At 40.4% G+C, this 25,230-nt stretch overlaps 2 protein-coding genes across 11 annotated transcripts in view; both read right to left on the bottom strand.

Annotated features, from left to right (window-relative positions):
• Positions 1 to 769, bottom strand: part of mybpc2b (myosin binding protein Cb) — a 42,114-nt gene extending 41,345 nt beyond the window's left edge. For 2 of the 9 annotated variants that reach the window (XM_052113655.1, XM_052113654.1), the window contains exon 1: positions 661 to 768. In XM_052113655.1, the coding sequence (XP_051969615.1) occupies positions 661 to 679 (19 nt within the window). In that variant the 5' untranslated portion in view covers positions 680 to 768. Of the gene's footprint in view, positions 1 to 660 lie in introns of all 9 variants that reach the window. The other 7 variants (XM_052113658.1, XM_052113659.1, XM_052113652.1 and 4 more) reach the window with 5 other exon arrangements.
• A 13,147-nt stretch (positions 770 to 13,916) lies between these two features.
• Positions 13,917 to 25,230, bottom strand: part of gfod1 (glucose-fructose oxidoreductase domain containing 1) — a 37,103-nt gene continuing 25,789 nt past the window's right edge. The window contains exons 2-3 of one of the 2 annotated variants that reach the window (XR_007969292.1): positions 19,811 to 21,080; positions 13,958 to 14,005 (exon numbers count right to left, since the gene is read on the bottom strand). Coding sequence is in view for 1 of the 2 variants with exons in the window: in XM_052113359.1 (XP_051969319.1) it covers positions 20,158 to 21,080 (923 nt within the window). In the remaining variant the exon portion in view is untranslated. Of the gene's footprint in view, positions 21,081 to 25,230 lie in introns of both variants that reach the window. The other variant, XM_052113359.1, reaches the window with a different exon arrangement.

The raw sequence follows: 25,230 nt of genomic DNA, 5'->3' as shown, positions 1-25,230 counted from the left end.
GACTGTCTGTCTGTCTGTCTGTCTGTCTGTCTGTCTGCACTGCTACATTTGCTCCACTCTTTTCCTTCACATTATCCATGAATGTCCACCTGCTTTACTTGTAATATTTTGAAAGATAGCACAAGTACACTTCAAGTAAAACAGCTCTTTAAAGATGTTTAAAATTAAGACATTAAGACATTAAGTGTTGAGAGGAACTGATTCATCCATCCACTAATAATCACACGACACCAGTTGATTCAAAGTCATCGAGGAAAGCTTGAGCAGCATTTGAGCACCGATGACACATTGATGTTTAGTTATCTAATGCAATTCAACAGCAGATGCTGTTCTGAATAATCAGTATTGGTTTTGCCACACAAGTGTTGTAATGGTGCATGCATGGAAATGCTGTGCAATCTAAAAGAAGAGGAAGAGAGGAAAATGCATTCCCATTTTGTACATAGCTAGCAAACACAAAACATTTCAAACCCAGAAATCCTGTAGTGGCGAACAAGTCAACTAATTCTTTTGAGCGTCCGCTAACATGATTAAGTATTGAAAATAAAAGCATTTATGCATTGTCTTGTCTTTATACTGTTATCTCGAATACTGTTGCTACTTAGAAATAAGATACAGAAGAAAGAAATCAATAAATGTTGATGAGATTAGATATGGTACCTTCTGTGGGCTCAGGCATGTTGGTGGCTGCTTCTTGCTAGTCGTCTTGCGACTGACAGCTTGTGTCACTTTTTTCCTTTTTATTTCACACACCCTCTGATATTCAAAGCGTACTGAGAACTCAAATTACCCACCAAGCAAGGAGAGAGAGGGAAGGAGGGACACAGACTTGGGGGAGAATGGGAAAAGAACTGATACTTGAAACCCCACTTGGATTCTTTATGAAGAAATTTGGAGAGATACAGAGAGAGAGAGAGAGAGAGAGAGAGAGAGAGAGAGAGTGTGTTTGTTTACTGACAGAGGTTTTAAAGTCCTGTTAAGTAACAGCCAGTTTTACACCAGCTAAATAGAATACCATGATTCCATTCTTTCAACACCATTTTGCTCACTCACACTCACACACACATTCACACACACACACACATCACACACACTCACTCACTCACACTCTCTCACACGCACACACACACACACACATGGAGGACGAATCTGAGTTGCCTCCGCATCTGAGACCGTCAATCCGTGCATCCGTTAACACGTGGCTTGTTGAGCGCGTTACCACGGAGACATAGCGCGTGCGGAGGCTTCACGCTATTCTCCGCGGCGTCCAAGCACAACTCACCACCGAGTGCGAGAAACACATTATAGTGACCACGAGGAGGTTACCACATGTGACTCTACCCTCCCTAGCAACTGGGCCAATTTGGTTGCTAAGGAGACCTGACTGGAGTCACTCAGCATGCCCTGGATTCAAACTCGCGACTCCAGGTGTGTTAGTTAGCGTCAATACTCGCTGAGATACCCAGAATACCCCCAATCTGCACTTTTGTAAAGTACAACTGAGTAAACATGCATGGGTTAAATTTAAACAGGCTCAGAGGTAACACTAATCACCCTCATGCTGATTTCACCCAAATCACAACTATCAACCAGCTACAACAATAGTCATAAGAATTAAAACTATAAATAACAATGATTATTTTTTGATCAAACATGCATGAATAATTCAAGCGCAAGAGCTTATGGGTGTTCAACACAGCCACAATTTTGTACCTATTTTTGAGTTATTAGAGCTCCAAAAGTCCAAAAGTGTGACATGTTAAGTACTGTTTAATTACGACCACTTAACGGTTTTTATTAATGACAACTTTAGGGTTTAGAGAGTACTGGTAACTTAATAAACTAAGCTCATTTTTTACAATTTGAGATGACTATTGGTATTTACAGTGTACTATAATTGTTGTAAATGATATCAAATTGGCATTAACCTCTAGTCACTTCTTTAGGAGAATAATGAATGACTCCTGACAGGTGGATTTGATTGACAGGGGAGAGTGGTTGAAGAGGAGGGGTGTGGTTATTCTGTCCGGCTCCTGCACGTCCTGCTGACCGAGCACAACCTGTAAAAACAATGCATTCACAAAAAAGCAATTTATTATTGCACTCATTTCCCTTAGAAGGACTTTAGAGTGGTTCAGATCCTAAAGAACTGATCGTTAACATTACTATTTTGGCTTCATTTCCCTAATCCCTTGTGAGTTTGATACTCATATTCCATGGCACATGCTGATTTTATTAATAGAGTCCTCATCTAATGGTATATCTGGTGTCTCGAGGGTCACTGTGGTCTACCCCAGCCTGCAGAGCTTTTTTAAAACAAAGTCTCCATCTCACACTGCTAATTAACAGCTAGTGGTTCGGGTCGGTTCTCTAAGCCTATGTAATATGCAGATTTAATGTAAATTCAGTTGTTGCATTTTTTGGGGAGTGAATGGTTGTTGAGTTTGGTTGTCACTCCTGTTAACAACTAAACAAATGGGATAAAGCACTAAAAGGGGGAAACCCGTATTTAGCTGCCGTGTGGACATGGCCATAAATCATGATGTTAGTAAAGGTCAATTCCATGTGAACACTTTTTATTTAAAATGTTATTACACAGTTAAAAAACCAGGAAATATCGGCGAGTGATTGCCAGGCATGGAAAAGTCATAGATATTGATAACATCTTAAGTCAAACTTTCTATACACTCGGAAAAAAAGATGGTTCTCCAAAGGTTCATTATTGACCTTAATAGTTCCATTTAGAACCATGAATTCTTAAAAAGAACCCTTTTGTGCTGAAATGGGCATTCGGGGTTCTTTGGAGTTCTGGCGCCTCAACCGACCGCAACATAGACTGTGTCACCACAGGTAAACTTCATATATGTATTTTAAATATCTCGCTGAAACATTTGAACCATTAGCAGTTTTAGCAGGAAAGTTTTCAGGGACAAATGAATCCCATAAACTCTGTTAAATGGGAGTGAGCATTTGCTTAGTTCTTTCGCTTCACTCAACAGTTTATCGCAAATGTGTTGTTTGGGAGCCAAATAGTTTTTACGAGGTTGGGCAAATTTGAAGTCATGATTTATCTTGCTATGGCTGTAATGTAATGTTGGGGAGATCCAGGGGCGTAGCAGCCAGGGGGGACACGGGACACACTTCCCCTGCACTCTTTAAAAAATGCGACACACAGTTTTCCAAGCTAAACCCATACCGAGTCCAAATGGTGGATTTGTATATGGTATTTTTTGTGTTTTGTTACTTTGGGCTGATTGAGCGACCATCCAGCCAATCACAGGTGATTTTCCTGAGCCGAAACGATTCTTACCTACCAGGCCATCAGAGATTAGCACCTCTAAATCTGAGGCCATGGTTCTCAGCTGGAAAACCGATGGAGTGCGTACTCTGGGTAGGGAAGGAGGTATTGCCCCAAGTGAAGGAGTTCAAGTACCTCGGGGTCTTGTTCACGAGTGAGGGGACAATGGAGCGGAGGTTGGCCGAGCATCGGGGCAGCGGGGGTGGTATTGCACTCGCTCTATCGCAATTAAATCATCACGTTGATGTCATTTCAAGTGTTTGTTTTCAAAATAAGTTTGTTTTTAGTTATTTGATGCTATAAAAACAGTGCTGTGACATCATGATTGACAGCTGTGATTGACAGGTTCTCTGAGCTGAAGTAGTCACTGAAGCACCAACTGACTTTTTTCGGGATTTTCGGAGGACTGAGGAGATTGGAGCTTTAAATTTAATATCTACATTTCTATAATTAATTATTTCACACCGTCATAAGTCAAAAGTCAAAAGTGCAGGGGCGTGTCCTTGTGATTGGTTCAGTGAGGGCGGGGCCTTGATTTCGCGGCTTTACTTCCTGCTCACTACTGCGCAGGTCTGGTCCCGAAATCGCAACTGCACAGACTCAAGTCCCAAGATGTCAGCGCCATATCGGGACACTGGCGTCACTGGATTAGCGACACGGGACATCAACCCACTAGTTTTAAAGTTAGATACAGCGATGGAAAAGAGCGAAGGGGCGTCGTCCATCTTTTTTTACAGTCTATGGCTGATCATCATAGTTGCGCCGCCTCTACTGTCGTGACATCATCTTAAACGCGACTCAAAACAATAAACAATAACACGAGCGCTAGCTGTTAGCTGCTAGCTCATTGTGCTGCATAAAGCAGATGTTGATGGTGATTTTACACACGTGTAACAGTTAAATTGTCCTGATTGTTTTAGAAGCTTCCAGTAGCTGCTCAACTAAATAAAGTGACGTTTTCAAGCGGAGTAACAAAATGTACCATCCTCCATCATGCACCCCAACAACACCCTCCGTCCCATTGCTCGCCGGTCTCGATAGCGTCCATTTGGTCGAACCACTTCAACTTTCTTCTGTTTGAACCACTCCGGCTGTTGTGGTCCTTGATGGCTCTGTGGTCACTTTTACATTTATTTTACTGTTCCCTTCACTGTTGGTCAGTCCGGTGGAGCCGTGTGCGGCCAACAGCGGAGACACTTCCTGAAAGACTTTTCATTTCGTTCGTTGCTAACGAGAGGAACGTCTGCACCTCGTTTATTGACCACAGCGTGGTTTTGCGCACAGCCATTTTTTTTTCACAATTCGAAAGTCACGTGAACAAATGAGCTATCGCTGATGCTAACTTTAAAACTAGCGGGTTGATGTCCCGTGTCGCTAATCCAGTGACGCTGGTAGTGACGATTCTCTCTGACCAATCAGTGATCTGCAGGATTTTGACGTCACATTTAGTATCGGCTCAGCTCACTTGGGACCTCGACCGAAGTGGTACTAAAAAGTATCAGGTACCAGGAACTATCCACAGCGGAAAACCCCCCAAAATTGAGCAGTGTCGAGTCGTACCATGCGGTGGAAAAGCCCCATTAGTCCCATGTCAATTCTGATGTTTTTACCCAAATTGACAGAGCTAGACATGACTTATCGGAGGTCGGCAGACTCACGATAATATTAGACGAACATTTCACGTAATACATCAAATTGAAAAAGATCATATTAAAGCTACTTAAGTCAGCCTGGATGCAGAAAAGGCTTTTGGTTGCCTGAATTGGGATTATTTATTCCAGGTGCAACAGAGGTTCGGATTTTCAGAAACTCTTTATATTTTAACACAGAAGCTAGGATTAAAATAAACTTACAAAAAAGATCAAATTAGAAAGGGGAACGCCGCAGGGTTGTCCCCTTTCCCCTCTACTATTTGCCATTTAAACTGAGCCTCTTGTCCAGGCAATACAGTAAAAGGGATTACTATTAATAATGTGTGATATATTAGTGTACCTCTCTAATCCAGATAATAAATAGATAAATAAAGGCATTATGGAAAGCTCCCAAACTTTAAAGGACACATATGGCCTAGTTAACCAAGACCTCTTCAGATACCTACAGGTACAACAATATTACTTATAAGAAGTAAAGGACGATGCACAGCCTAATCAGATTATTATACAAGAAGGATACTAATAGGACTGTCTCCAAATTGTACCAAGGGATAAATAACTCTTTAAAAGAGGCCGATATTACCATGACTCCTGACCAATGGAATAAAACATGTACAGTCTCACACACCTTCACAAGCTCGAGATTGTGGCGTGAATCTTGTTGGAAGAACCTGACACGATTTATGTCACTCCAAGAATTAAGGCTTTGCAAACGGGAGCTTCCCACCCATGTTGGTGAAACTGTGGGGTGGAGGGGGCACATCATGCATGTATTTTTTAGGCCCAAAAGCTCAAAGTTGAATGGTTTTTGGGAGGACATGTACTACCTTTAACATTATTTTCACTCTCCATATAACGTAGATATCTTGTGTTTTGTTTTAGGGGGACATTCTAGAAGACGTTGAATAGGATGACAGATCGTTGGCAACAACGAGGAGGAAATGGACAGCTATGTTCTGTGTAGGAAAAGAAAGGTGGTACATAAAAGCCTGACTGGCTGGCAACTATTGTTATACGTAGTGTCTTTTATTTGTTCTTAAAAAAAGCAATAAAAGAGAAGTATAAAACAAATAACTCTACTCAGAATGATGTATTTCAATCACCTCTTCCCTCATCATTTCTGGAATTACTTTTGCCCTTGGCATAGTGGGTGAGACCTTCATACAGCTGTAAAAGTTGTATTCAGGTGTTGATTTGATTGAACAGGACTGGCAGTAATCAGATCTGGGTGTGTCTAGTCCAGCTGAACCTCATTATGAATGCAGTTTCATAGATTTGGGGATTTAGGAACGGGGGCAAATACTTTTTCACACATGCCCAGTTGGTTTTGGATACCTTTTTTGCTTCAATAAATGACATTTATCATTTATAAACTGTATTTTGTGCTTGTGTTTTTTTATTAGATTTTGATCTACTGTATAGAGGGGAAGAAAAAAAACGTCCTTGCATCAAAAAGGTTCTTTATAGCACTACTGAGGTTCTAAATAGCACTTTCAAAAGGAACGTTCTTTATGGAACCTTTAAAAAAAGGTTCTATTTAGCACCAAAAAAGGTTCTGCTATTGTTACAAGCCGAACAATCCTTATTTGTTACTCATTTATTTACTAATATTCTTAAGAGTGTAGAATATAAATGTTTCTCATTTTTGTGTGCTCTGAAAATATCTGGAAGTTTCAAATCGGCCCGATTTTCTCCCCAATTCGGAATGCCCAATTCCTCATGGTGGAGTAGTGACTCGCCTCAATCCGGGTGGCGGAGGACGAATCTCAGTTGCCTCCGCGTCTGAGACCGTCAATCCGTGCATCTCATCACATGACTTGTTGATCGTGTTACCGTGGAGACGTAGTGCGTGTGGAGGCTTCCTGCTATTCTCCACGGCATCCACACACAAATCACCACACGCCCCATCGAGAGCGAGAACCACATTATAGCGACCACGAGGAGGTTACCCCATGTGACTCTACCCTCCCTAGCAACCGGGCTAATTTGGTTGCTTAGGAGACCTGACTGGAGTCCCTCAGCACACCCTGTGAATCAACATTATTTAAAGAAAATGCTGTATCCATTAATTGCAAACGTCTGAAAAAGTCATGGAATTTCATTGGTGAAAAAGGGTGGGAATCCTGTATTACACCGAAGATGGCCGGGTTATATTGTTGATGGCATAACTTTTTCTATTCTAATTTAAATTCTCTTCATATTAGAATATTTAGATAATTTGATCGTACAGATGTTCCCATTTCCCACAGCATTTGATCAACAGCATCGTTAGCCTCATGGTCAATTATTATTCCTCTAATGGGAAAATTGCATAAACTATGTACAAATATGCATAGAGCGCGCAACAGTGTGGTTCCAGAAGTTAAAAAATCACATTCATTTATCCCATAGACGAACTGATTTTCAACGATAACTTAGAAACCTTTAAAGACCGACTGACCGAGAGCAAGTCAGTCTGTCGGCCATCTTTGGAGCGCTCTCGGGAGTCTATTTCCAGTGATGCCAGTGCGGCTCCTATCTACTTGAATGGGGGCACACTGAAATCTCAAAAACGGTTGGTCAAGAACATATATCAAATCAGCACTGAAATCTGACAATACTGGAATCATGAATAGTGCTTCTTTACCTCAGATCACGCTAAAAAACTAATTCTTCCCGGCTCGTTTAGCTAATCGTGTAGCATATGCACATTCTAGAGTTGATTGGCAGGCGATGTCTGTATCTAGAAGGTGATTGGCTCTTTTAACTGTAAGGCGGGACTACATCCATTGGTCGTTCCCATTTTTCCCATTCATTTTAATATAAGTGACCTGTCTCTGCTAAATAAACTCTGGTAATTAGCCGACATGTGATAGGTCATATAAACGCATTAAATGCTGTTCTTTTGTAGCCCCCAAAAGTATTTGTACCTGTAAAAAAGTCTAAATGTTATTATAAAAAAGCAAATTTAATTTATTTTCAAAGAAAGATACTAAAAACACACTTGTCAGGTTTTACACCTGAAAAAAGGCTTTCATGGGCAGAATCGATCTCATTTGCAAGTATTTGTTTACATGACGTATATTCTATAATTTAATGTTTTTTACTTATTTAAGAAAATGTAATTAAATTAAAGAAAAGTAGATTTCGGTAAGGAGGTGCAGGATGGGACTCAACAGGTGGTGGTGGGGTGGAGGAGGTTGTGTGATAGATTGTGAGCAGACTTATAAAGCAATGGCTTACATGTGATTGGCTAGGAGTTACCCAGCTAATGGTGCGATGATGTACAGCTGCTAGTCTTCCCGCTAGAACTACGCTACACCTTACTGTTACAAACATTAATTTCATGCTGACTTGAAACAAGTGCTGAATGTGGCCACAGGAAGTTCCAACATTGACCAACACCTGGAAAGATCTATTCGTAAGCATTCCTGTTCATCTCAATGACAGTTAATCGGCTGGTGCATTTAGCCCCAAAAGAATGTCACCTGGACGCTGCCACGCAGTCACCCGAGCCAAAAATTCAACGTGACTGATCACTCATAGAAGCAGACAGGTAAACATATGAGGGGTTCAATGGTGTAGCATTTACTGTGACACATTTCTTGCCATTTTCACAAAGTTATTTCCAAGTTTTTCCTAATTAAATTACCCTCTTTAAAATTCCAAGACTTTTCCAGGCAATTTCCAGATACAGATCTTTAAAAATTGTTTTAATAATGGATCATTCAGACCAATTTGTGGACCATTTTGAGCTATGGAAGGGTAGCGTAGTTCTAGCGGGAAGACTAGCAGCTGTACACTATTAGCTGGGTAACTCCTAGCCAATCACATGTAAGCCATTGCTTTATAAGTCTGCTCACAATCTATCACATTGCTGTTTCAGTGTGCTAACACACAACCTCCTCCACTCCACCACCACCGGTTGAGCCCCGTCCCGCACGGGGGTAGGCTCCTCGCCCCTGCCTCCTATCTCCGGCAGATGGGGCCAACGCCTAAGAGAGACATTCAATTTTGATCAAATGTTTTATATCAGACATATATATATATATATATATATAATTCAAAAATACATTAGAAATGCAGTTCACACAAAACCATTACTTGAATTTGGCTCTTCTATGATGAACATATTTTATATTTTTATATCTTAAAGTCAAAATTTCATTTAAACATTAAAGCTAAAATTCTGAAATGTGGGCATGAGTAGTGCAGGATAATCTTATAATCTTAAAATGTAAGCAGTGAAATGAATGTGTTATAAAACATGATTATTATATAAAAAAAAATGTGTCAATCATATCAAAGTCAGGTGGTGTAACCAACAGGTACCCTCAAGACTGTGAGACGTTTAAAAAAAAAATATCATCATTTTGTCATATAATTAAATATCAATATTTGGACATTTTTATGAAAAGACACATTTTGTTCAGGTCATTTGGTGTAACCCTGAGAAAACTTTTTGACCTAAAAAAAATCATGATATCTGTATAAAATTGTTTTTAATCTTGAAAAATACAATTGAAAATACATTTTTAAGTGGGACAGTGTTTAATACCTTTTACTTGATGGTAACACCACATAACATTACATTATTATTATTATTTTTTTTGTAGAAAATGCTATAAAATATTTCAAAAAATGTGTGAAACCAACATGGACACAAAGATAAAAACAAATGAGTGTTTTAAATTAAATGTAAAATATTTATATGCATTATTTTGGGATAACGTGCACGGACAAATCATTCACCATAATATCACAAAGCAGTTGAGGAAGTAAAAAGCGTCATTTTTGATTTAGTGTTTAATTTAAACTCAATATATATATATATATATTAGGGCTGTCAATCGATTAAAATTTTTAATTGAATTAATTACATGGTGTCCTGATTAATTAATCACGATTAATTGCATATACAAATATTTGCTGAGAAAGCCCCTCATATAACAATAATTCAATATATAATGATGAAAGTATACATAGTTAACTTTAAATATTAAAAAATTATATATATATATAAAATAAACAAATATTCAGATAATTAAAATGCATTACATTCCTGTAGCAGAAGAGTTCATCTTTGATAAGACAATATAAAAAGCAGCTTTAGAATACAATGTATTGATTATTACTATATTATTGAGTCATAAGTCAATCACTGACACACAGTTCACAGTAATCCATTACACAAGTGAATTCGTCAATTAGTTGGAGATTTATTGTGAGGGTTTGTTTAGGTTAAGTTATCAAATCTGTGATTTAAAACGTCTTTATAAAGCAAAGAATAACTAGTTGAAATAGAGGTACAAACAAACAAACAAACTTTTCATCACAGCGTTACAGAAGGAGCAAAGTGGATCTATTTCAGGAGCATGTTTCTTAAATAAAGATTGACGGGGTAAAAACGGTGTAACAGTTTAAAGGACACCTCCTTAACCTCGATGGTAATTAAATATGTATGAGGTAAAGACCGTACGACCTGCGTCAGACATGCTTGTGTCGCGTCTCGGGTGTGTTGCGTCATTAAAATAAAATGTTTAGGTCACTGTGTCGAGTTAAATATAGTTTAATACTCAATCTTTAAACACATCTTAAGATCCCTTAAAGATCCCAATTTCAATTACTGCCTTCTGCAGTAAACAGGTGGTACTGCAAGCTTAAATTTCTCAGTTAAGCATTGCGATTGAAGTGCGTTATTTTTTTTAACGCGTCAAATTAATCACACGTTATTAACGCGTTAAATCGACAGCCCTAATATATATATATAAATACCAATAGAGAGAACGGTCCGTTGCATTGTGCAGACGGATTGTGTTGAATTATTTCATTCTGCATGCAGTTCATCAGCGTATCGGATGTAAGATCATACGAGCATGCTGAGCATCTGTCTTCAGAACACTGCAGCGGGGTCTTCCTCAGAGAACCCAAAACTGTGTTTGTATAGCACACCGCTGACATCATGAGAGAGTACTGCACACACAGCAGGTGATGCCCGTGTCCTTGGCACTCTCTCTCTCACACATGCTGTCCAGCCGGCACCTGATTTCAAAGGCAGCTGTGATATTATTACACACCAAAAACAAGCACATTAGCCATGTGCTACCTTTTGACCTCATTTAGAATGGTGTCACTCCGTCCTGTTGCTTCTGACACCTCGTCTACACTTTTAGCAAGTGTCCCGTCACCGGCAGCGGTGCACTGATGCCACGTCAATTCAACTAGAGGTCAGGAATGAGCCATTTCTGAAACATGTACGCTACATATCTGATACAACCATATATCCATATACATCCAAACTCTTTCCTGACGATATTGCACCAATATTTTAGATCCCTGTATCCCTATTTTTAGTGCATATCATTATATAAATAAATTATGTGCTAAGGAATGTGCACAATTAATTATGCCTATTGACCAGTCCATAAATGACGTTAAAAGGTCAGAAAGCTGCCTTCAAGTGGACCTGGCAACCTCTGAGGTGGGCATTCATTATCAGGAATATGATACATGTCAAGAGGGAAATAAAATACATTAGAAGCGAAACTTAAACAAATGCACAATAAACGACAATAAAAGCCCCTTTTTCTGTTTATCCTTTTACGCGACATATACGATTATTAATGCACGATATCTAACAAAGTATTAATGAATTGCTTAAACAAACTGTGAAGGGTGAGTCATTAGTTGACTGTCAGATATAACAAAAACATTGCTTTGCACCCTCTTCCATGTCGGCACGCCCCTTCCAATGTCCCAACTTGGCAACTATGGAGTGGTGGTGGTGTAGTGGTCTAAGCATCATAACTGGTAATCTGGTCATCAGAAGGTTGCTGGTTTGAGCCCCACAGTCACCACCATTGGGTCCTTGAGTAAGGCACTTAACTCCAGGTTGCTCCGGGGGGGATTGTCCCTGTAATAAGTGCTCTGTATAATACATTGGTACTCAGAAGGTTGCTGGTTTGATCCCCACAGCCACCACCATTGTGTCCTTGAGTAAGACACTTAACTCCAGGTTGCTCCGGGGGGACTGTCCCCGTAATAAGTGCTCTGTATAATACATTGGTACTCAGAAGGTTGCTGGTTTGATCCACACAGTCACCACCATTGTGTCCTTGAGTAAGGCACTTAACTCCAGGTTGCTCTGCGGGGATTGTCCCTGTAATAAGTGCTCTGTATAATACATTGGTACTCAGAAGGTTGCTGGTTTGATCCACACAGTCACCACCATTGTGTCCTTGAGTAAGGCACTTAACTCCAGGTTGCTCTGCGGGGATTGTCCCTGTAATAAGTGCTCTGTATAATACATTGGTCATCAGAAGGTTGCTGGTTTGATCCCCACAGTCACCATCATTGTGTCCTTGATTAAGGCACTTAACTCCAGGTTGCTCCGGGGGGATTGTCCCTGTAATAAGTGCTCTGTATAATACACTGGTACTCAGAAGGTTGCTGGTTTGATCCCCACAGTCACCATCATTGTGTCCTTGAGTAAGGCACTTAACTCCAGGTTGCTCCGGGGGGATTGTCCCTGTAATAAGTGCTCTGTATAATACATTGGTACTCAGAAGGTTGCTGGTTTGATCCCCACAGTCACCATCATTGTGTCCTTGAGCAAGGCACTTAACTCCAGGTTGCTCCGGGGGGATTGTCCCTGTAATAAGTGCTCTGTATAATACATTGGTACTCAGAAGGTTGCTGGTTTGATCCCCACAGTCACCATCATTGTGGCCTTGAGTAAGGCACTTAACTCCAGGTTGCTCCGGGGGGATTGTCCCTGTAATAAGTGCACTGTATAATACATTGGTACTCAGAAGGTTGCTGGTTTGATCCCCACAGTCACCATCATTGTGTCCTTGAGTAAGGCACTTAACTCCAGGTTGCTCCGAGGGGATTGTCCCTGTAATAAGTGCTCTGTATAATACATTGGTACTCAGAAGGTTGCTGGTTTGATCCCCACAGTCACCATCATTGTGGCCTTGAGTAAGGCACTTAACTCCAGGTTGCTCCGGGGGGGATTGTCCCTGTAATAAGGGCTCTGTAAGTCGCTTTGGATAAAAGCGTCTGCCAAATGCATACATGTAAATGTAACTTATATGTACATATGTAAATGTATCATCTAGATTTTCGAGTTTTCCCATTTGTATATACGACTTCGCTTGGTCCTTCATGTGCTTAAAACTCGTAATTGTGATATTTCAGATTCTACAGTACTTGAAGGGCACATTGAGTATGTGCAACTTAACTTTTTATGAGCAGCGTCATGACGGGGCAGTCAGCACGCCTCAACAAACCTCACAAACGGCGCAGTTACTGAATGAGAGCCAGGACGGGTTGCACCAAACTGCTGGGATCTCCAGACTTTTAAAAATGGTGTTGATGATGCTGAAAACCAGTGAGGCGCTCCAAAAGCGTCCGTCCGATGCAAACGTTCACAAACGGTCAATATAATTAAAAATAGCGCAGACGGATTGTAAGAACACGTCCTGCGCGAGCAGGACAGATCGATGAACTAAAATTCAAAATACATTGTTGTCGACTGAAGGATTATTTTCAGTGATATGGGAACATATCTTAAGTGTACAAAATCTAAATAATAAACAATATTTTGTCATGAGCGCACATTGGCTGTTACAGTAAAACCAATTAATGTGATTCAATTACAGCATAAGAATCCAATTCTGGTGTCGTTTTTTTCAAAGTTGGAGCGTCTGTATCTCCAGAAGTGTTAAAGATCTCTTAAAATCCTTTTAGATTCTGGTTCAGAACAAACTTTACATGTTGCATCTTCATTTTTAAGGCCCTATATATTTAACTCCCAGAGATATGGGGCTCTTGATGTGACTCCATCTGATTTGTCTTTTAATTTGACCCACTTTCAAAGGTCGAAAAACCAAACGTGGGTCACATGGTATGAAACTAGCTTCAATTGTCCACCAAAACAAAGGTCTAAAGTACAAATAATGTTGAAACTAGAAATGTACCTTTATTTATTCTCATCCCAGTCCACCCCTGAGCCCAACTGATGTGTGAAGTGTCCAAATGGAGGTGATGAGTTTTGGACTGGTATATTGTTGGGCTGTAGGTAGAAGAACAAGGGTGGTGAAACTCAATTTGAAATTAGGCTACTGGGTCAATCGGTCAGTCTTACATTCATACACAGTAAATACCACTCAACGCTTTCTGTGCCCTTGATGGCTTAATCCTTCCAGACTTCAGAGACAGAGCAAGAGAGAGAGAGAGAGAGAGAGAGAGAGAGCTAAGCTATAAACACAGACATTCACACTACAGTTTTAGCATTAATTTGACCAGTTTAATGAATTGTTCTGCCATTATTCTGTTTGTAGTAACACTCAGCGGCGTATGATGTGTATGGCACAGATTCGCTCTCTTGACTAAATCAAATCTTTTCATTCTTCTTATTTGTTCCAGGAAGGAAAATGAAAGCCAGAAACACTCCTCCTGGTCAGTGAAATATTAAACATCCATCTCAACCCGCTCCGAATCTCACTTTTACCCTCTTCAGTGTAGCTGCCAGTTTAAGAGCCCGCAGAGAGGAACTGCTCAAATGTAAGTCACATACAGTCTGAAAGGATGGTTCACCCAATGATCATTCTCTCATCATTTACTCACTCTCATGCCGTCTTTCTTTCTTCTGAGGAACACAAAGGTATTTTGAAGAATGTAGAAGATGCATTTGTCAATGGGGTCCAAAACTGTGACATTAAGGCACCATAAAAATCCATAGGGCTGGACGATACGGCAAAATATATGATCACGATATTCACGATCATGAGAACAGCCCAATTACACTTCCTCGCCAACTTCTAACCTTGCTAAAATTAGCAAGAAGCATTCCCATTAAAACATGTTTTCTTAGGAAAACATTTTGGTACTTAAAGAACATCCCGGGTAAGTTAAGCCAGTTAAACTTAATCAACAGCGTTTGTGCAATACTATTGATTCCCACATAAATGTCATTTGACTCGTCCCTCCTCCTCTTTAAAAATACATCTGTGTCCAGTGCGGCACTTACAATGGAAGTCAATGGGGATCAATCCACAAACATATAGCCACAATGCATAAACAATATGTGTTAACATGATTTTACTGTGATAAATCCACTTACCTTCAACTGTGTGAAGTTATAGCCAATTTTACAACTTCGTTGCCATGACGATGTAATACTGTAAATCTTAAAACCACCATAAAAATGACTATTTAAACAACTTTTCAGCTGAAGAATTCATGTAAGTGCTTTTATAAAATTATAAGCTTCACATTTCTGCCTCCAAAAATGGGCCCCATTGACTTCCATTGCAAGCGTCTCACTGGAACATCAATATTTGCTTTTTTTTATTTATTTTTTTTTTAAGAAAAAGAGGGACGAGACTTCACACGAGGGTAGATGCCCAACAGGAAGAGTATATAGATATTCACATACACAGATTACAAGTGCAATCTTACATTTAAACACATCCAGTTGTAACAAGTATCGTTGAGTTTTGTTCAGAAACAGTTGCGTTAAACATACAGCAGTTGGCAATGAGTTTGGGATCATAACGTCTCAAGACAAGTTCCTCTCATGTCCGCAGCAGTTTTCAAGATGGATCTTACAGCATTATTGAAACTGCTGAGACTTACTGTACCTTTAAATGATATTATGACAGTATTAATACACTAACGTACACTCAAAGTCCTCTTACTTCCTGTTTCACAATACAAACAATTCCTGATCTGATATGAAATATTCAGGATAAAAATACGTACATCCTCACACTACACAGAGTGTTTACAGTCATGTACAGCAGGTATTTATGCAGGCAGCAAAGAAATAAAATACAGCCACAATTGAACAGAAATAAACATGAAGTCATTCTCTCCAGTCTTCTGTCATACAGCGAACAGTCCCACAGTGATCTACAACTCATATACGACAGCATATATTGAACAAATGCAAGTCCACATAATACACATTTGATGCTTGGCCATCTTTATCAGGACTCAAAACAAACTTTTTACACAGAAAAATAATAAAAAGATAAGTTTTTATGGTGCGTTCATGTCGAGTCGGAATTACTGTAATTATGAAATGATACTTCAGAGATTCTATTTGGAACCGTTCATGTCCTCAGAACACAGAAATGATGTTTGTACATCAACACTCAGCGCCAAAACGGATCCATTTATGGGTTTGAAATTGATTACAGCGAAATGTTTAATGACTATTTTAATTAATTAATTCACTTCTATATGATCTTACAAAACAATAGAGAAACAATCAAGGTAACAGTGAATCATATCAAACTGTCAGATATTTAACCTTCCTATTCTTTTTGAATTCTTATTTCAAAATCACTTTCCCCCCCTGTAATAAAAATCATTAAATTGATCTTTATCTCAGTTTTTAAGAGTCTGAAATTTTTTATTTTTCATACAAAACCAATTTTCGTTTTTCACCAACCCCCAGCAACTTTTGGGCCAGTTTCTATGTCAAACCCCGGGCACAAGACCCCGGGCACAAGACCCCGGGCACAAGACCCCGGGCACAAGACTTTGTGACTTTTCATCAGGGATGCACCGATACCACTTTCTCTTCCGATACCGGAAATCTCAGTTTCATCCAATCCTGATCCGATACCAGTGTTGTTGTTGTTGTTGTTTTTTGCATAATCAGTTTAGAATATCTTTACATTATTGTGTGGAACTCTTTAATATGTAAAGAAACCCAAACCTCTAACGACACATTATTTCAATATAAATGTATCGATTATTAAGACACTTTATTGTTCACTAGTGTACTGGATAATGCAGCAGCAACATTAACAGGAATTCCAGTCTTCAAGTCTTCAGTAGAAAAGAAACCAGTGTTTATTTTTGCAAAAATGTTTAAAGTTGCATCTGGACTTTAAATGAATCAGATCTCTTTTTTATTCAATTTAGTTGCAAGACATCAGCCCACTTTTCATTCATTAAATTGTGCACTTTTTAAACCCTCACGCTTTTATTTTGACATTCTGAACTCTCCAGGACGTCCTGTAAGTGTCCGTTTGTGGGCTAGTTCACAGTAGTTTAATTCGCTTATTATTCAAATCCTGGTCAAATGCTCCTCTGGTGCCGTTCTAAATGCATATTATAAGTGAACCGAACTATTGAGCATCTGAGATGCTGTGAAGGCTAAAAATAGCTGTGAGTGTGTGTGTGTGTGTGTGTGTGTGTGTGTGTGTGTGTGTGTGTGTGAGTGTGTGTGTGTGTGTGTGTGTGTGTGTGTGTGTGTGTGTGTGTAACAGAACAGCGCCATTCACTAACAGGCTGGCGTTGCGCATACTATATATTTACTTATTAAACACAGTCTTTTGTGATTCACAGAGCTATCACACGTCTTCAAATGGCGTTGAATAAAATGCACGAGTCATGTGAACTTTAATTGTGTTTTAATGGTTCTTTTATGTCATTTTTGGAGATTGACAGAAACAAACATGATTAACACACAGTACCGGATTTGGATCGGGCTCATCTGACCGATATCCCATCCATCTAAAAGCTTCAGGTATCAGATCGGTGCATCCCTAACTTTTCATCCACCTGCCCTCTGAAAACACAAAAAATTGGACTTGATTCGATAACTCTAAGTGGTCGTAAAAATAGAAAAGAAAAACCGTTGCTGTTGTAAATGAATAGGAAGGTCAAAAAAAAAAAAAAGGACCATCATTTTTTTTAATAAATCAGCCACAAAGCAGAACACACACAGAAATGAAGGGGTGAAACTATAAAACATGCAGAGTGCAAAACAAACACACACACACACACACACGAGGGGGTGAGACCATAACACACCCACAATGCAACACACACAGAAACAGAAATAAACGTGTAAGATTAACACAGCCAGAAGGCAGAACACACACACTCATACAAGCATGCACACAAACACACGCATGCGCACACACACACACACACACAAACAAACATGCATGCGTGCACACACACACACACGCATGCATGCATACAAACATGCACGCACACACACACACACACACACACACATAAACACACGAATGCATACAAACATGCATGCACGCACAGGCGCGCACACACGCATGCACGCACAGACACACAGATAAACAAGGGGGTGAGACCATAACACACCCACAATGCAACACACACAGAAACAGAAATAAACGTGTAAGATTAACACAGCCAGAAGGCAGAACACACACACTCATACAAGCATGCACACACGCATGCACACACACACACACGCATGCATACAAACATGCATGCACACACACACGCTCACGCGCATGCGCACACACACGCGCACACACATATATATGCATGCATGCACACAAAAACACACATGCATGAACGTGCACACACACACATTGAACAAAGTCTGGGTCTTCTGTTTTATACACTAATTCTATTTTTACAATTTTCCATTACATTGTCTTGACAGTATTATTAATTTACTTTAAGTTACTACACTGTGATGTCTGAAAGAAATTATTGTTCTGTGTCTTCTCTTTGTAACACCAGGGTCAGGTTTGACTAAGCATTATGTGACCATTGCAAAAATGGAAAAAACTAACAAAAAATTATTTGTCAAAAAACTTCGACAAATAATAGTTTGATAATGTCTAAATATAGAACCAAACGCATGACTTTTATAACATTTAGAATGACTACACAGTAGGGGATAGCAGACAACACTGCAGCCACATACTGGCTATTATTGTCAATAGCAACATGATTTTCAAGTCATATTATTTTGAATCATATTATTTTTCATAGTATTTAGAGTTTACAACTCGTTATTATGAGTTCTACAATGACGTTAAATAAGAAGATTGCATAAGTCAGAATTTCGTAATAATTGTAATTCTGACATGACATGAATGCACCATTAATTGCGATCTTGGAGATCTGGAGTGATGGATGAGGACAAAATATGGAAACAAATCCACACGTTATCATTTTGTTGTAAAGGTTAGCCTTAACTGCCTTGCTACACTAAATAAAATGAGACTGAACTCAAATTCCATTATATCTAAAAACCCCCCAAAAAAGTACAAGTGTTCATATGACAGTCTAGCACCATTTAGCACATTTTTTGGTATATATTTTCAGGTTTATCGATTATCACGCATAGGTTAGCTCTCAAAGATGCGCAATAACTATCTAAAGCAACGGTTCTGAACAAGTGGGTAGTCAGTGCTAATGCTAAATACTAATATTAAGAGCGATTAACATAAGATTGGCTTGTCCGTTCTTAAAAGACAAGCTAACACTTACAATAGCATTTGATGTTGACGTTACAAACTATACGTCACAATCAGTCTACGGTATTTTGGTGCAAATTAATTTGTCAATTACATGAAAACCAAGAGCAAAACTCCTGAAGGCCCAAAGCAACAGCCAGTTGAGAACCACAGGTCCGAATGGGGATATGACAACCGAAAGAGTCACATGGGCTATAAATCTACACTTGCAGTCAAATGGATCGACAAGACAATGACGTAATATAACACGTTTTCTAATATGTGGTTTGACCGATACGGAAACGTTTGCTATTCTTGCAGCACCTTGTAACACATATGCCGTCTCTTTTCAGTGTCAGTGCAGATCTCATGCAATTACAGTCATTGGTTGACGGCTTGAGTCCACGTCCACACAAATACAACGATTTCGCTCTAGCATGCAAACACAAACAGACACATGTAGCTAGCCTTAACATCCCATCGGTACCTTCAAAACCAAAGCCAGACAGAAGCGCATGATTGTAATTGCATGGTTTTGTTTGTTTGATGTAGGAACACATGCATGCCCTTGTACATCAGCAAGCATGGCATTGACAGCATATCTAGTTAGATTTATTGCATACTCAGCGACTTGACCAGGTCTCTAGGGTAGGTCTGTCGACACACCAACATGTTCTACAAAGACATAGGATAGATGCAGTCAAGCCCATCTTGTGAAATGCAACTCTGTGCAACAAGGACAAGGCAAGTCTCCACTGCTTGCATGTCTTCAAGGTGTGGTATTCCCAGGAAAACACAATGTATGGTCTCCAGTCTCTCAAAGTTGTAAATCCAACGAGACTCTGCAAGCGATGGTGTTCATGATTATAATCCGTTTGAGAGCGACTATTGCCGTTTGCTTACAGCAAGAACGCTTAGCTGCAATCAACCTTGCTTGCGTTTCCACTTTTCCCGAATCTTACAAGCTGCATTAGCAGTACAGCGACATTCTGCTGCGACGCATGGCCTCGCTGATCAGGTAAGCGGGACTGACCTCCGGTTCTTCCGTCATCACGACAATGTTCTGCCACTCTCCGCATTGATTGGACTTCTTGATCGTGTCCACGACACAAAGTGCATATAGACAGTCCTCAAAGGTAGCAGCCATAGTGAGCGGTCGACCGTCCCAGGTACGACGGTCGTCTTGGTCTTGGAACGCCTGCCGTACTGCCTGAACCATACAGAGGGTGCCGGTAAGGTAAGGCGACGGGATGTCTCGGTACGCCTTGTCAGGTAAGGATGCATCCCACACAGGGGTGTTATCTTTCAGCAAGAGCTCTTGTCCACCTTCGCCTTCGTTTTTCTGTCCGTACAAGTCCGTCCCGCTCACCGTCAACCTGCCGGCCGTGCCCACGACCACCACCTCTTGACGGAACTCACCAGGAACGTTGAAGTTGAGCGTCACCGTGCAGCAAGCACCACCCTCTAGCGCCATCTGAAAGGTGCAGAAGTCATCGCTGGTGATTTGGCGAATACCTTGGATGTGGTCGGTCTGCTTGACGAAGGTCTTGAGGAAGCCGTGGACCTTCACCGCTCGCCGGCCGGTTAGAAACGTGAGCAGGTCGATGATGTAGCTGCCAACAGAGTGGAGTCCGCCGCCGCCCATGAGGTCATCACAGCTCCAGTTGTACTTCTTCCCGAGAAGGCTGCCGCTGTGCACTTGCGCCTCGCACACCAAGAGTTCCCCAACGTAACCTTCTTCCAGGAGCTCCTTCATACGAACAAATGCAGGAAGGAAGCGCAACACGTTACCCATTATGCTTAGCAGTTTAGGGTAGTACTGGGCTGCTGACATCATGCGGAAGGCATCCAGCGGTGTCGCGGCCCGGTCGCAGATTACGTTTTTTCCAATACCTAGGAAGAAAATGAGAGAGAAAGTTAGACATGAAGGTGACAACCCACCCGAGGCAAACAAGACCACACCAAACTGTCCACAAAACATCCTGAAAAGAAGACACGGTTAGAATCAGGATCGATAATTTACTTGAGAAGCAAAATGACATAAGATGTCAGATGTAATTGCATAAGCTTCTGTCTTGTTTTCTGAGAAATCAAACAACATTTTGAGAGATTTGAGCTGAAAACAAGACAAAAATATTTAATGTTCCCCTTGTTTTAAGATAAACCCTACTTCATTTGGCTCTTCAAGAACACAAACCACCTGTGGTAAATTCAGTTGATTGGACATGATTTGGAAAGGCACACACCTGTCTATATAAGGTCCCACAGTTAACAGTGCATGTCAGAGCACAAACCAAGCCATGAAGTCCAAGGAATTGTCTGTGGACCTCCGAGACGGGATTGTATCGAGGCACAGATCTGGGGAAGGGCACAGAAACATTTCTGCAGCATTGAAGGTCCCAATGAGTGGACCCAGAGTGGCCTCCATCATCCATAAATGGAAGAAGTTTGGAACCACCAGGACTCTTCATAGAGCTGGTCGCCCGGCCAAACTGAGCGATCGGGGGAGAAGGGCCTTAGTCAGGGAGGTGACCAAGAACCCAATGGTCACTCTGACAGAGCTCCAGCATTTCTCTGTGGAGAGAGGAGAACCTTCCAGAAGAACAACCATCTCTTTAGCACTCCACCAATCAGGCCTGTATGGTAGAGTGGCCAGACGGAAGCCATTCCTCAGTAAGAGGCACATGACAGCCCGCCTGGAGTTTGCCAAAAGGCACCAGAAGGACTCAGTTTCATCAGACCAGAGAATTTTGTTTTTCATGGTCAAAGATTGAACTCATTGGCCTGAATGGCAAGCGTCATGTCTGGAGGAAACCAGGCACCGCTTATCACCTGGCCAAAACCATCCCTACAGTGAAGCATGGTGGTGGCAGCATCATGCTGTGGGAATGTTTTTCAGAGGCAGGAACTGGGAGACTAGTTAGGATCGAGGGAAAGATGAATGCAGCAATTTACAGAGACATCCTTGATGAACACCTGCTCCAGAGCGCTCTGGACCTCAGACTGGGGCGTAGGTTCATCTTCCAACAGGAAAACGACCCGAAGCACACAGCCAAGATAAAAAAGGAATGGCTAATGGACAACTCCATGAATGTTCTTGAGTGGCCCAGCCAGAGCCCAGACTTGAACCCGATTGAACATCTCTGGAGAGATCTGAAAATGGCTGTGCATCAACGCTCCCCATCCAACCTGATGGAGCTTGAGAGGTCCCGCAAAGAAGAATGGGAGAAACTGTCCAAAAATAGGTGTGCCAAGATTGTAGCATCATACATAAAAAGACGTGAGGCTGTAATTGGTGCCAAAGGTGCTTCAACAAAGTATTGAGCAAAGGGTGTGAATACTTATGCACATGTTTTTTTTTTTTTTAAATACATTTGCAAAGATTTCAAACAAACTTCTTTCATGTTGTCATTATGGGATATTGTTTGTAGAATTTTGAGGAAAATATTGAATTTAATCCATTTTTGTATAAGGCTGTAACATAACAAAATGTGGAAAAATGTGAATACTGTCCGGATGCACCGTATCTCTCTAAAACGGAGTAAGTATTTGTTTTGGGCTGTGTACAGGAAGGAACAGCCACATCCATTGCATTACTCATAAACCCCTGCAGATGGCAAACTTTCCCAAATATGAATTTAATATGACGTGATGGAAGACTCAGTTTCAAAACAATAAAAAGGCTTTTTTTTGTTTTGTTTAGAAACTTTATTGTGCTCATAACAATATAATAAAACATACAGCCAAGTATTTAATAATCTATCATTTTAGCACCAGTAACAGCTGATTAGCATGTTTGGTGGACCCGTGGTTGCCTAAATGCATCCCTGAGCTACTGATATTATATTTGATTTATTATATTAATTATATCATTTATATATAGTTTAGTATTACATTTTTAGTTACAGTTAGTCATAGTTGTGTAGAGTTTAGTTGGCTCTATATGGCAAGGTTTTACTATGTAGAGCTGTAAATTTAACTGTTATTTATTTATTTTATCCTTTATTTAACCAGGAAGGTCTCATTGAGATAATACAATCTCTTCCAGGCGGTCCTCAAAAGATAGCAATCACTACAAATCCAAAGAATAAAACATACAGTCGATATCAGATCAATAGAAACAATTACACGTAAGACGTCATTTAGTCCAAGGTAAAAGCTGAATCAAACGCAAATGTACTTTTAAATCTGCAGTTTAACACATTGAAGTTTTAGCACAGGATTGGCCATGGGACGTAAGCCCGTCTTGGTATGCTGGGCCAAGAGTTTGCTAGTAAAAGCTATTATAACTGATAGCGGTGACGCGTCACGCAGTCTCGAATTATGGAAACTCAAAGTCAAGCTAAAACAGAAGCTAGTGTGACTTAAGGCAATTAACTGATTGATCTAATAAGCCAGATAATCCCCTGACACACACGACCTCTTCTTGAAGGGCCTGTTTGAGACTTAAGCACAATAAGATAGCAGAGTAATCTCCCATTAGCTCCCAATGGCAAGACCTGATGTATCCAGTTGACCCATTTGAAGAAATCCAGTGACTAAATAAACCTACGTCACGATTTCGTAAAGCTCACAACAGACTCCAGACATTGAGGTCAACGACTGGTGAAAATGAATCCTATTTACTTGAATCATCAGTGCATATCATTTCAAAGATAGAAATATTTGATCAAAATGTAATAACTTGCCCCGCCTCTGGAATGACATCATCAGGCTCTCTTATTTAGCTATAGAAGTTATGCTGTTCCATAATTACTTTCATTTGCTTTTCTGACACTATTGTTTGGGTTTAGGTTCAAGGATTAGGATAGGGAGGTCGGTTTTGTTGATTTAAAACTCGATAGAGCATCAACCTTACAAACCTCATCTGTTTGGGAGAACATTTAACTCGCTTTTAGCGCCTCTCGGTGGACATTTCACCTCAGAACTGCCGCGATACGTGTATTGGGAAACAAATAAACTGCAGTCGCATTCCTGAGAATGAGCTTTCATTTAAAAACAACAACAAAAAAAAAAGCATGAAAAACTTCTATATACATATTAATATTTATATCACATGACCTCTAGGTGGCGCCGATTTCTGACGCATTTGTTTTCAGGCCTTATTTTGCAACATAAATGCAGAAGTGATGGTTATCTATGAAAGGTTCAAATTCTAAGCTTTCAAACGATACCCCACATGCCTTATGCATACAAAAATCTGAACATTTTAAACATCAACTTTTATCGCGACATAGCGCCCCCTTTTGGACCCGCCGGACAGTTGAAGAGGTTAAGGAACCACAAAGTCATGAGGTCAGGCTGGCTTTAATACCTACACCGTTTGTGATACAGACATGAACAACTCCTCATTCAGCTTGTCGAGGAGAGGTGTGATTTTAATTCTCTGCACGTTCAGATGTACGATTTCGCCCTGGCGGATGTTTAAACGGGCCAAATATCCCATAGACTTACTTAGGAGGGACCCAAGCCATTTCCAGGGACCAGAATACCACATTGACACGTTTTGACAGGTGAACTTCATTGAGAGGGTTCTCGAGTGACACTCAACAGGAAGTGATGATGCACACAACCGAGTGGTCTCGGTTATGAACTGTGCAGCAGGATAAAAAGCTCATGTGTGGGACTGTGGCTGATCTCCAGTCATAAACGATCCACATTCGGCAGAGTTGTAAGCTGTTACTTTTCCAATGTTCTAGCTAGTGCTTGTGTTTGAATGAAGGTTGAAATCTGTATATTTGTGTACGGATCAACTATCGTCTATTGCAAACACTTGGATCCAAAGCAACTTACAACTTGGTGTAGTGGGCTAAAGCACATAACTGGTAATCAGAAGGTTGCTGGTTCGATCCCCACAACCACCACCATTGTGTCCTTGACTTAACTCCAGTAGGGCTGGGACGATTCATCGACATAATCGGTGTCATCGATTACAGAAATACGTCGATTTGCATAACATGCGTCGGTGCATCACAATGGAATAATTAATGTTGCACACTTGAGTTCCTAAATGCTCTTTTCCCTGCACAGAGTTTAATTGGGC

This window comes from Xyrauchen texanus, chromosome 41, assembly GCF_025860055.1.
Source record: "Xyrauchen texanus isolate HMW12.3.18 chromosome 41, RBS_HiC_50CHRs, whole genome shotgun sequence".
NCBI classification, from domain to species: Eukaryota; Metazoa; Chordata; class Actinopteri; order Cypriniformes; family Catostomidae; genus Xyrauchen; species Xyrauchen texanus.
The sequence above is the reverse complement of the archived record's forward strand: the minus strand, read 5'-3'. Positions and strand labels throughout refer to the sequence as shown.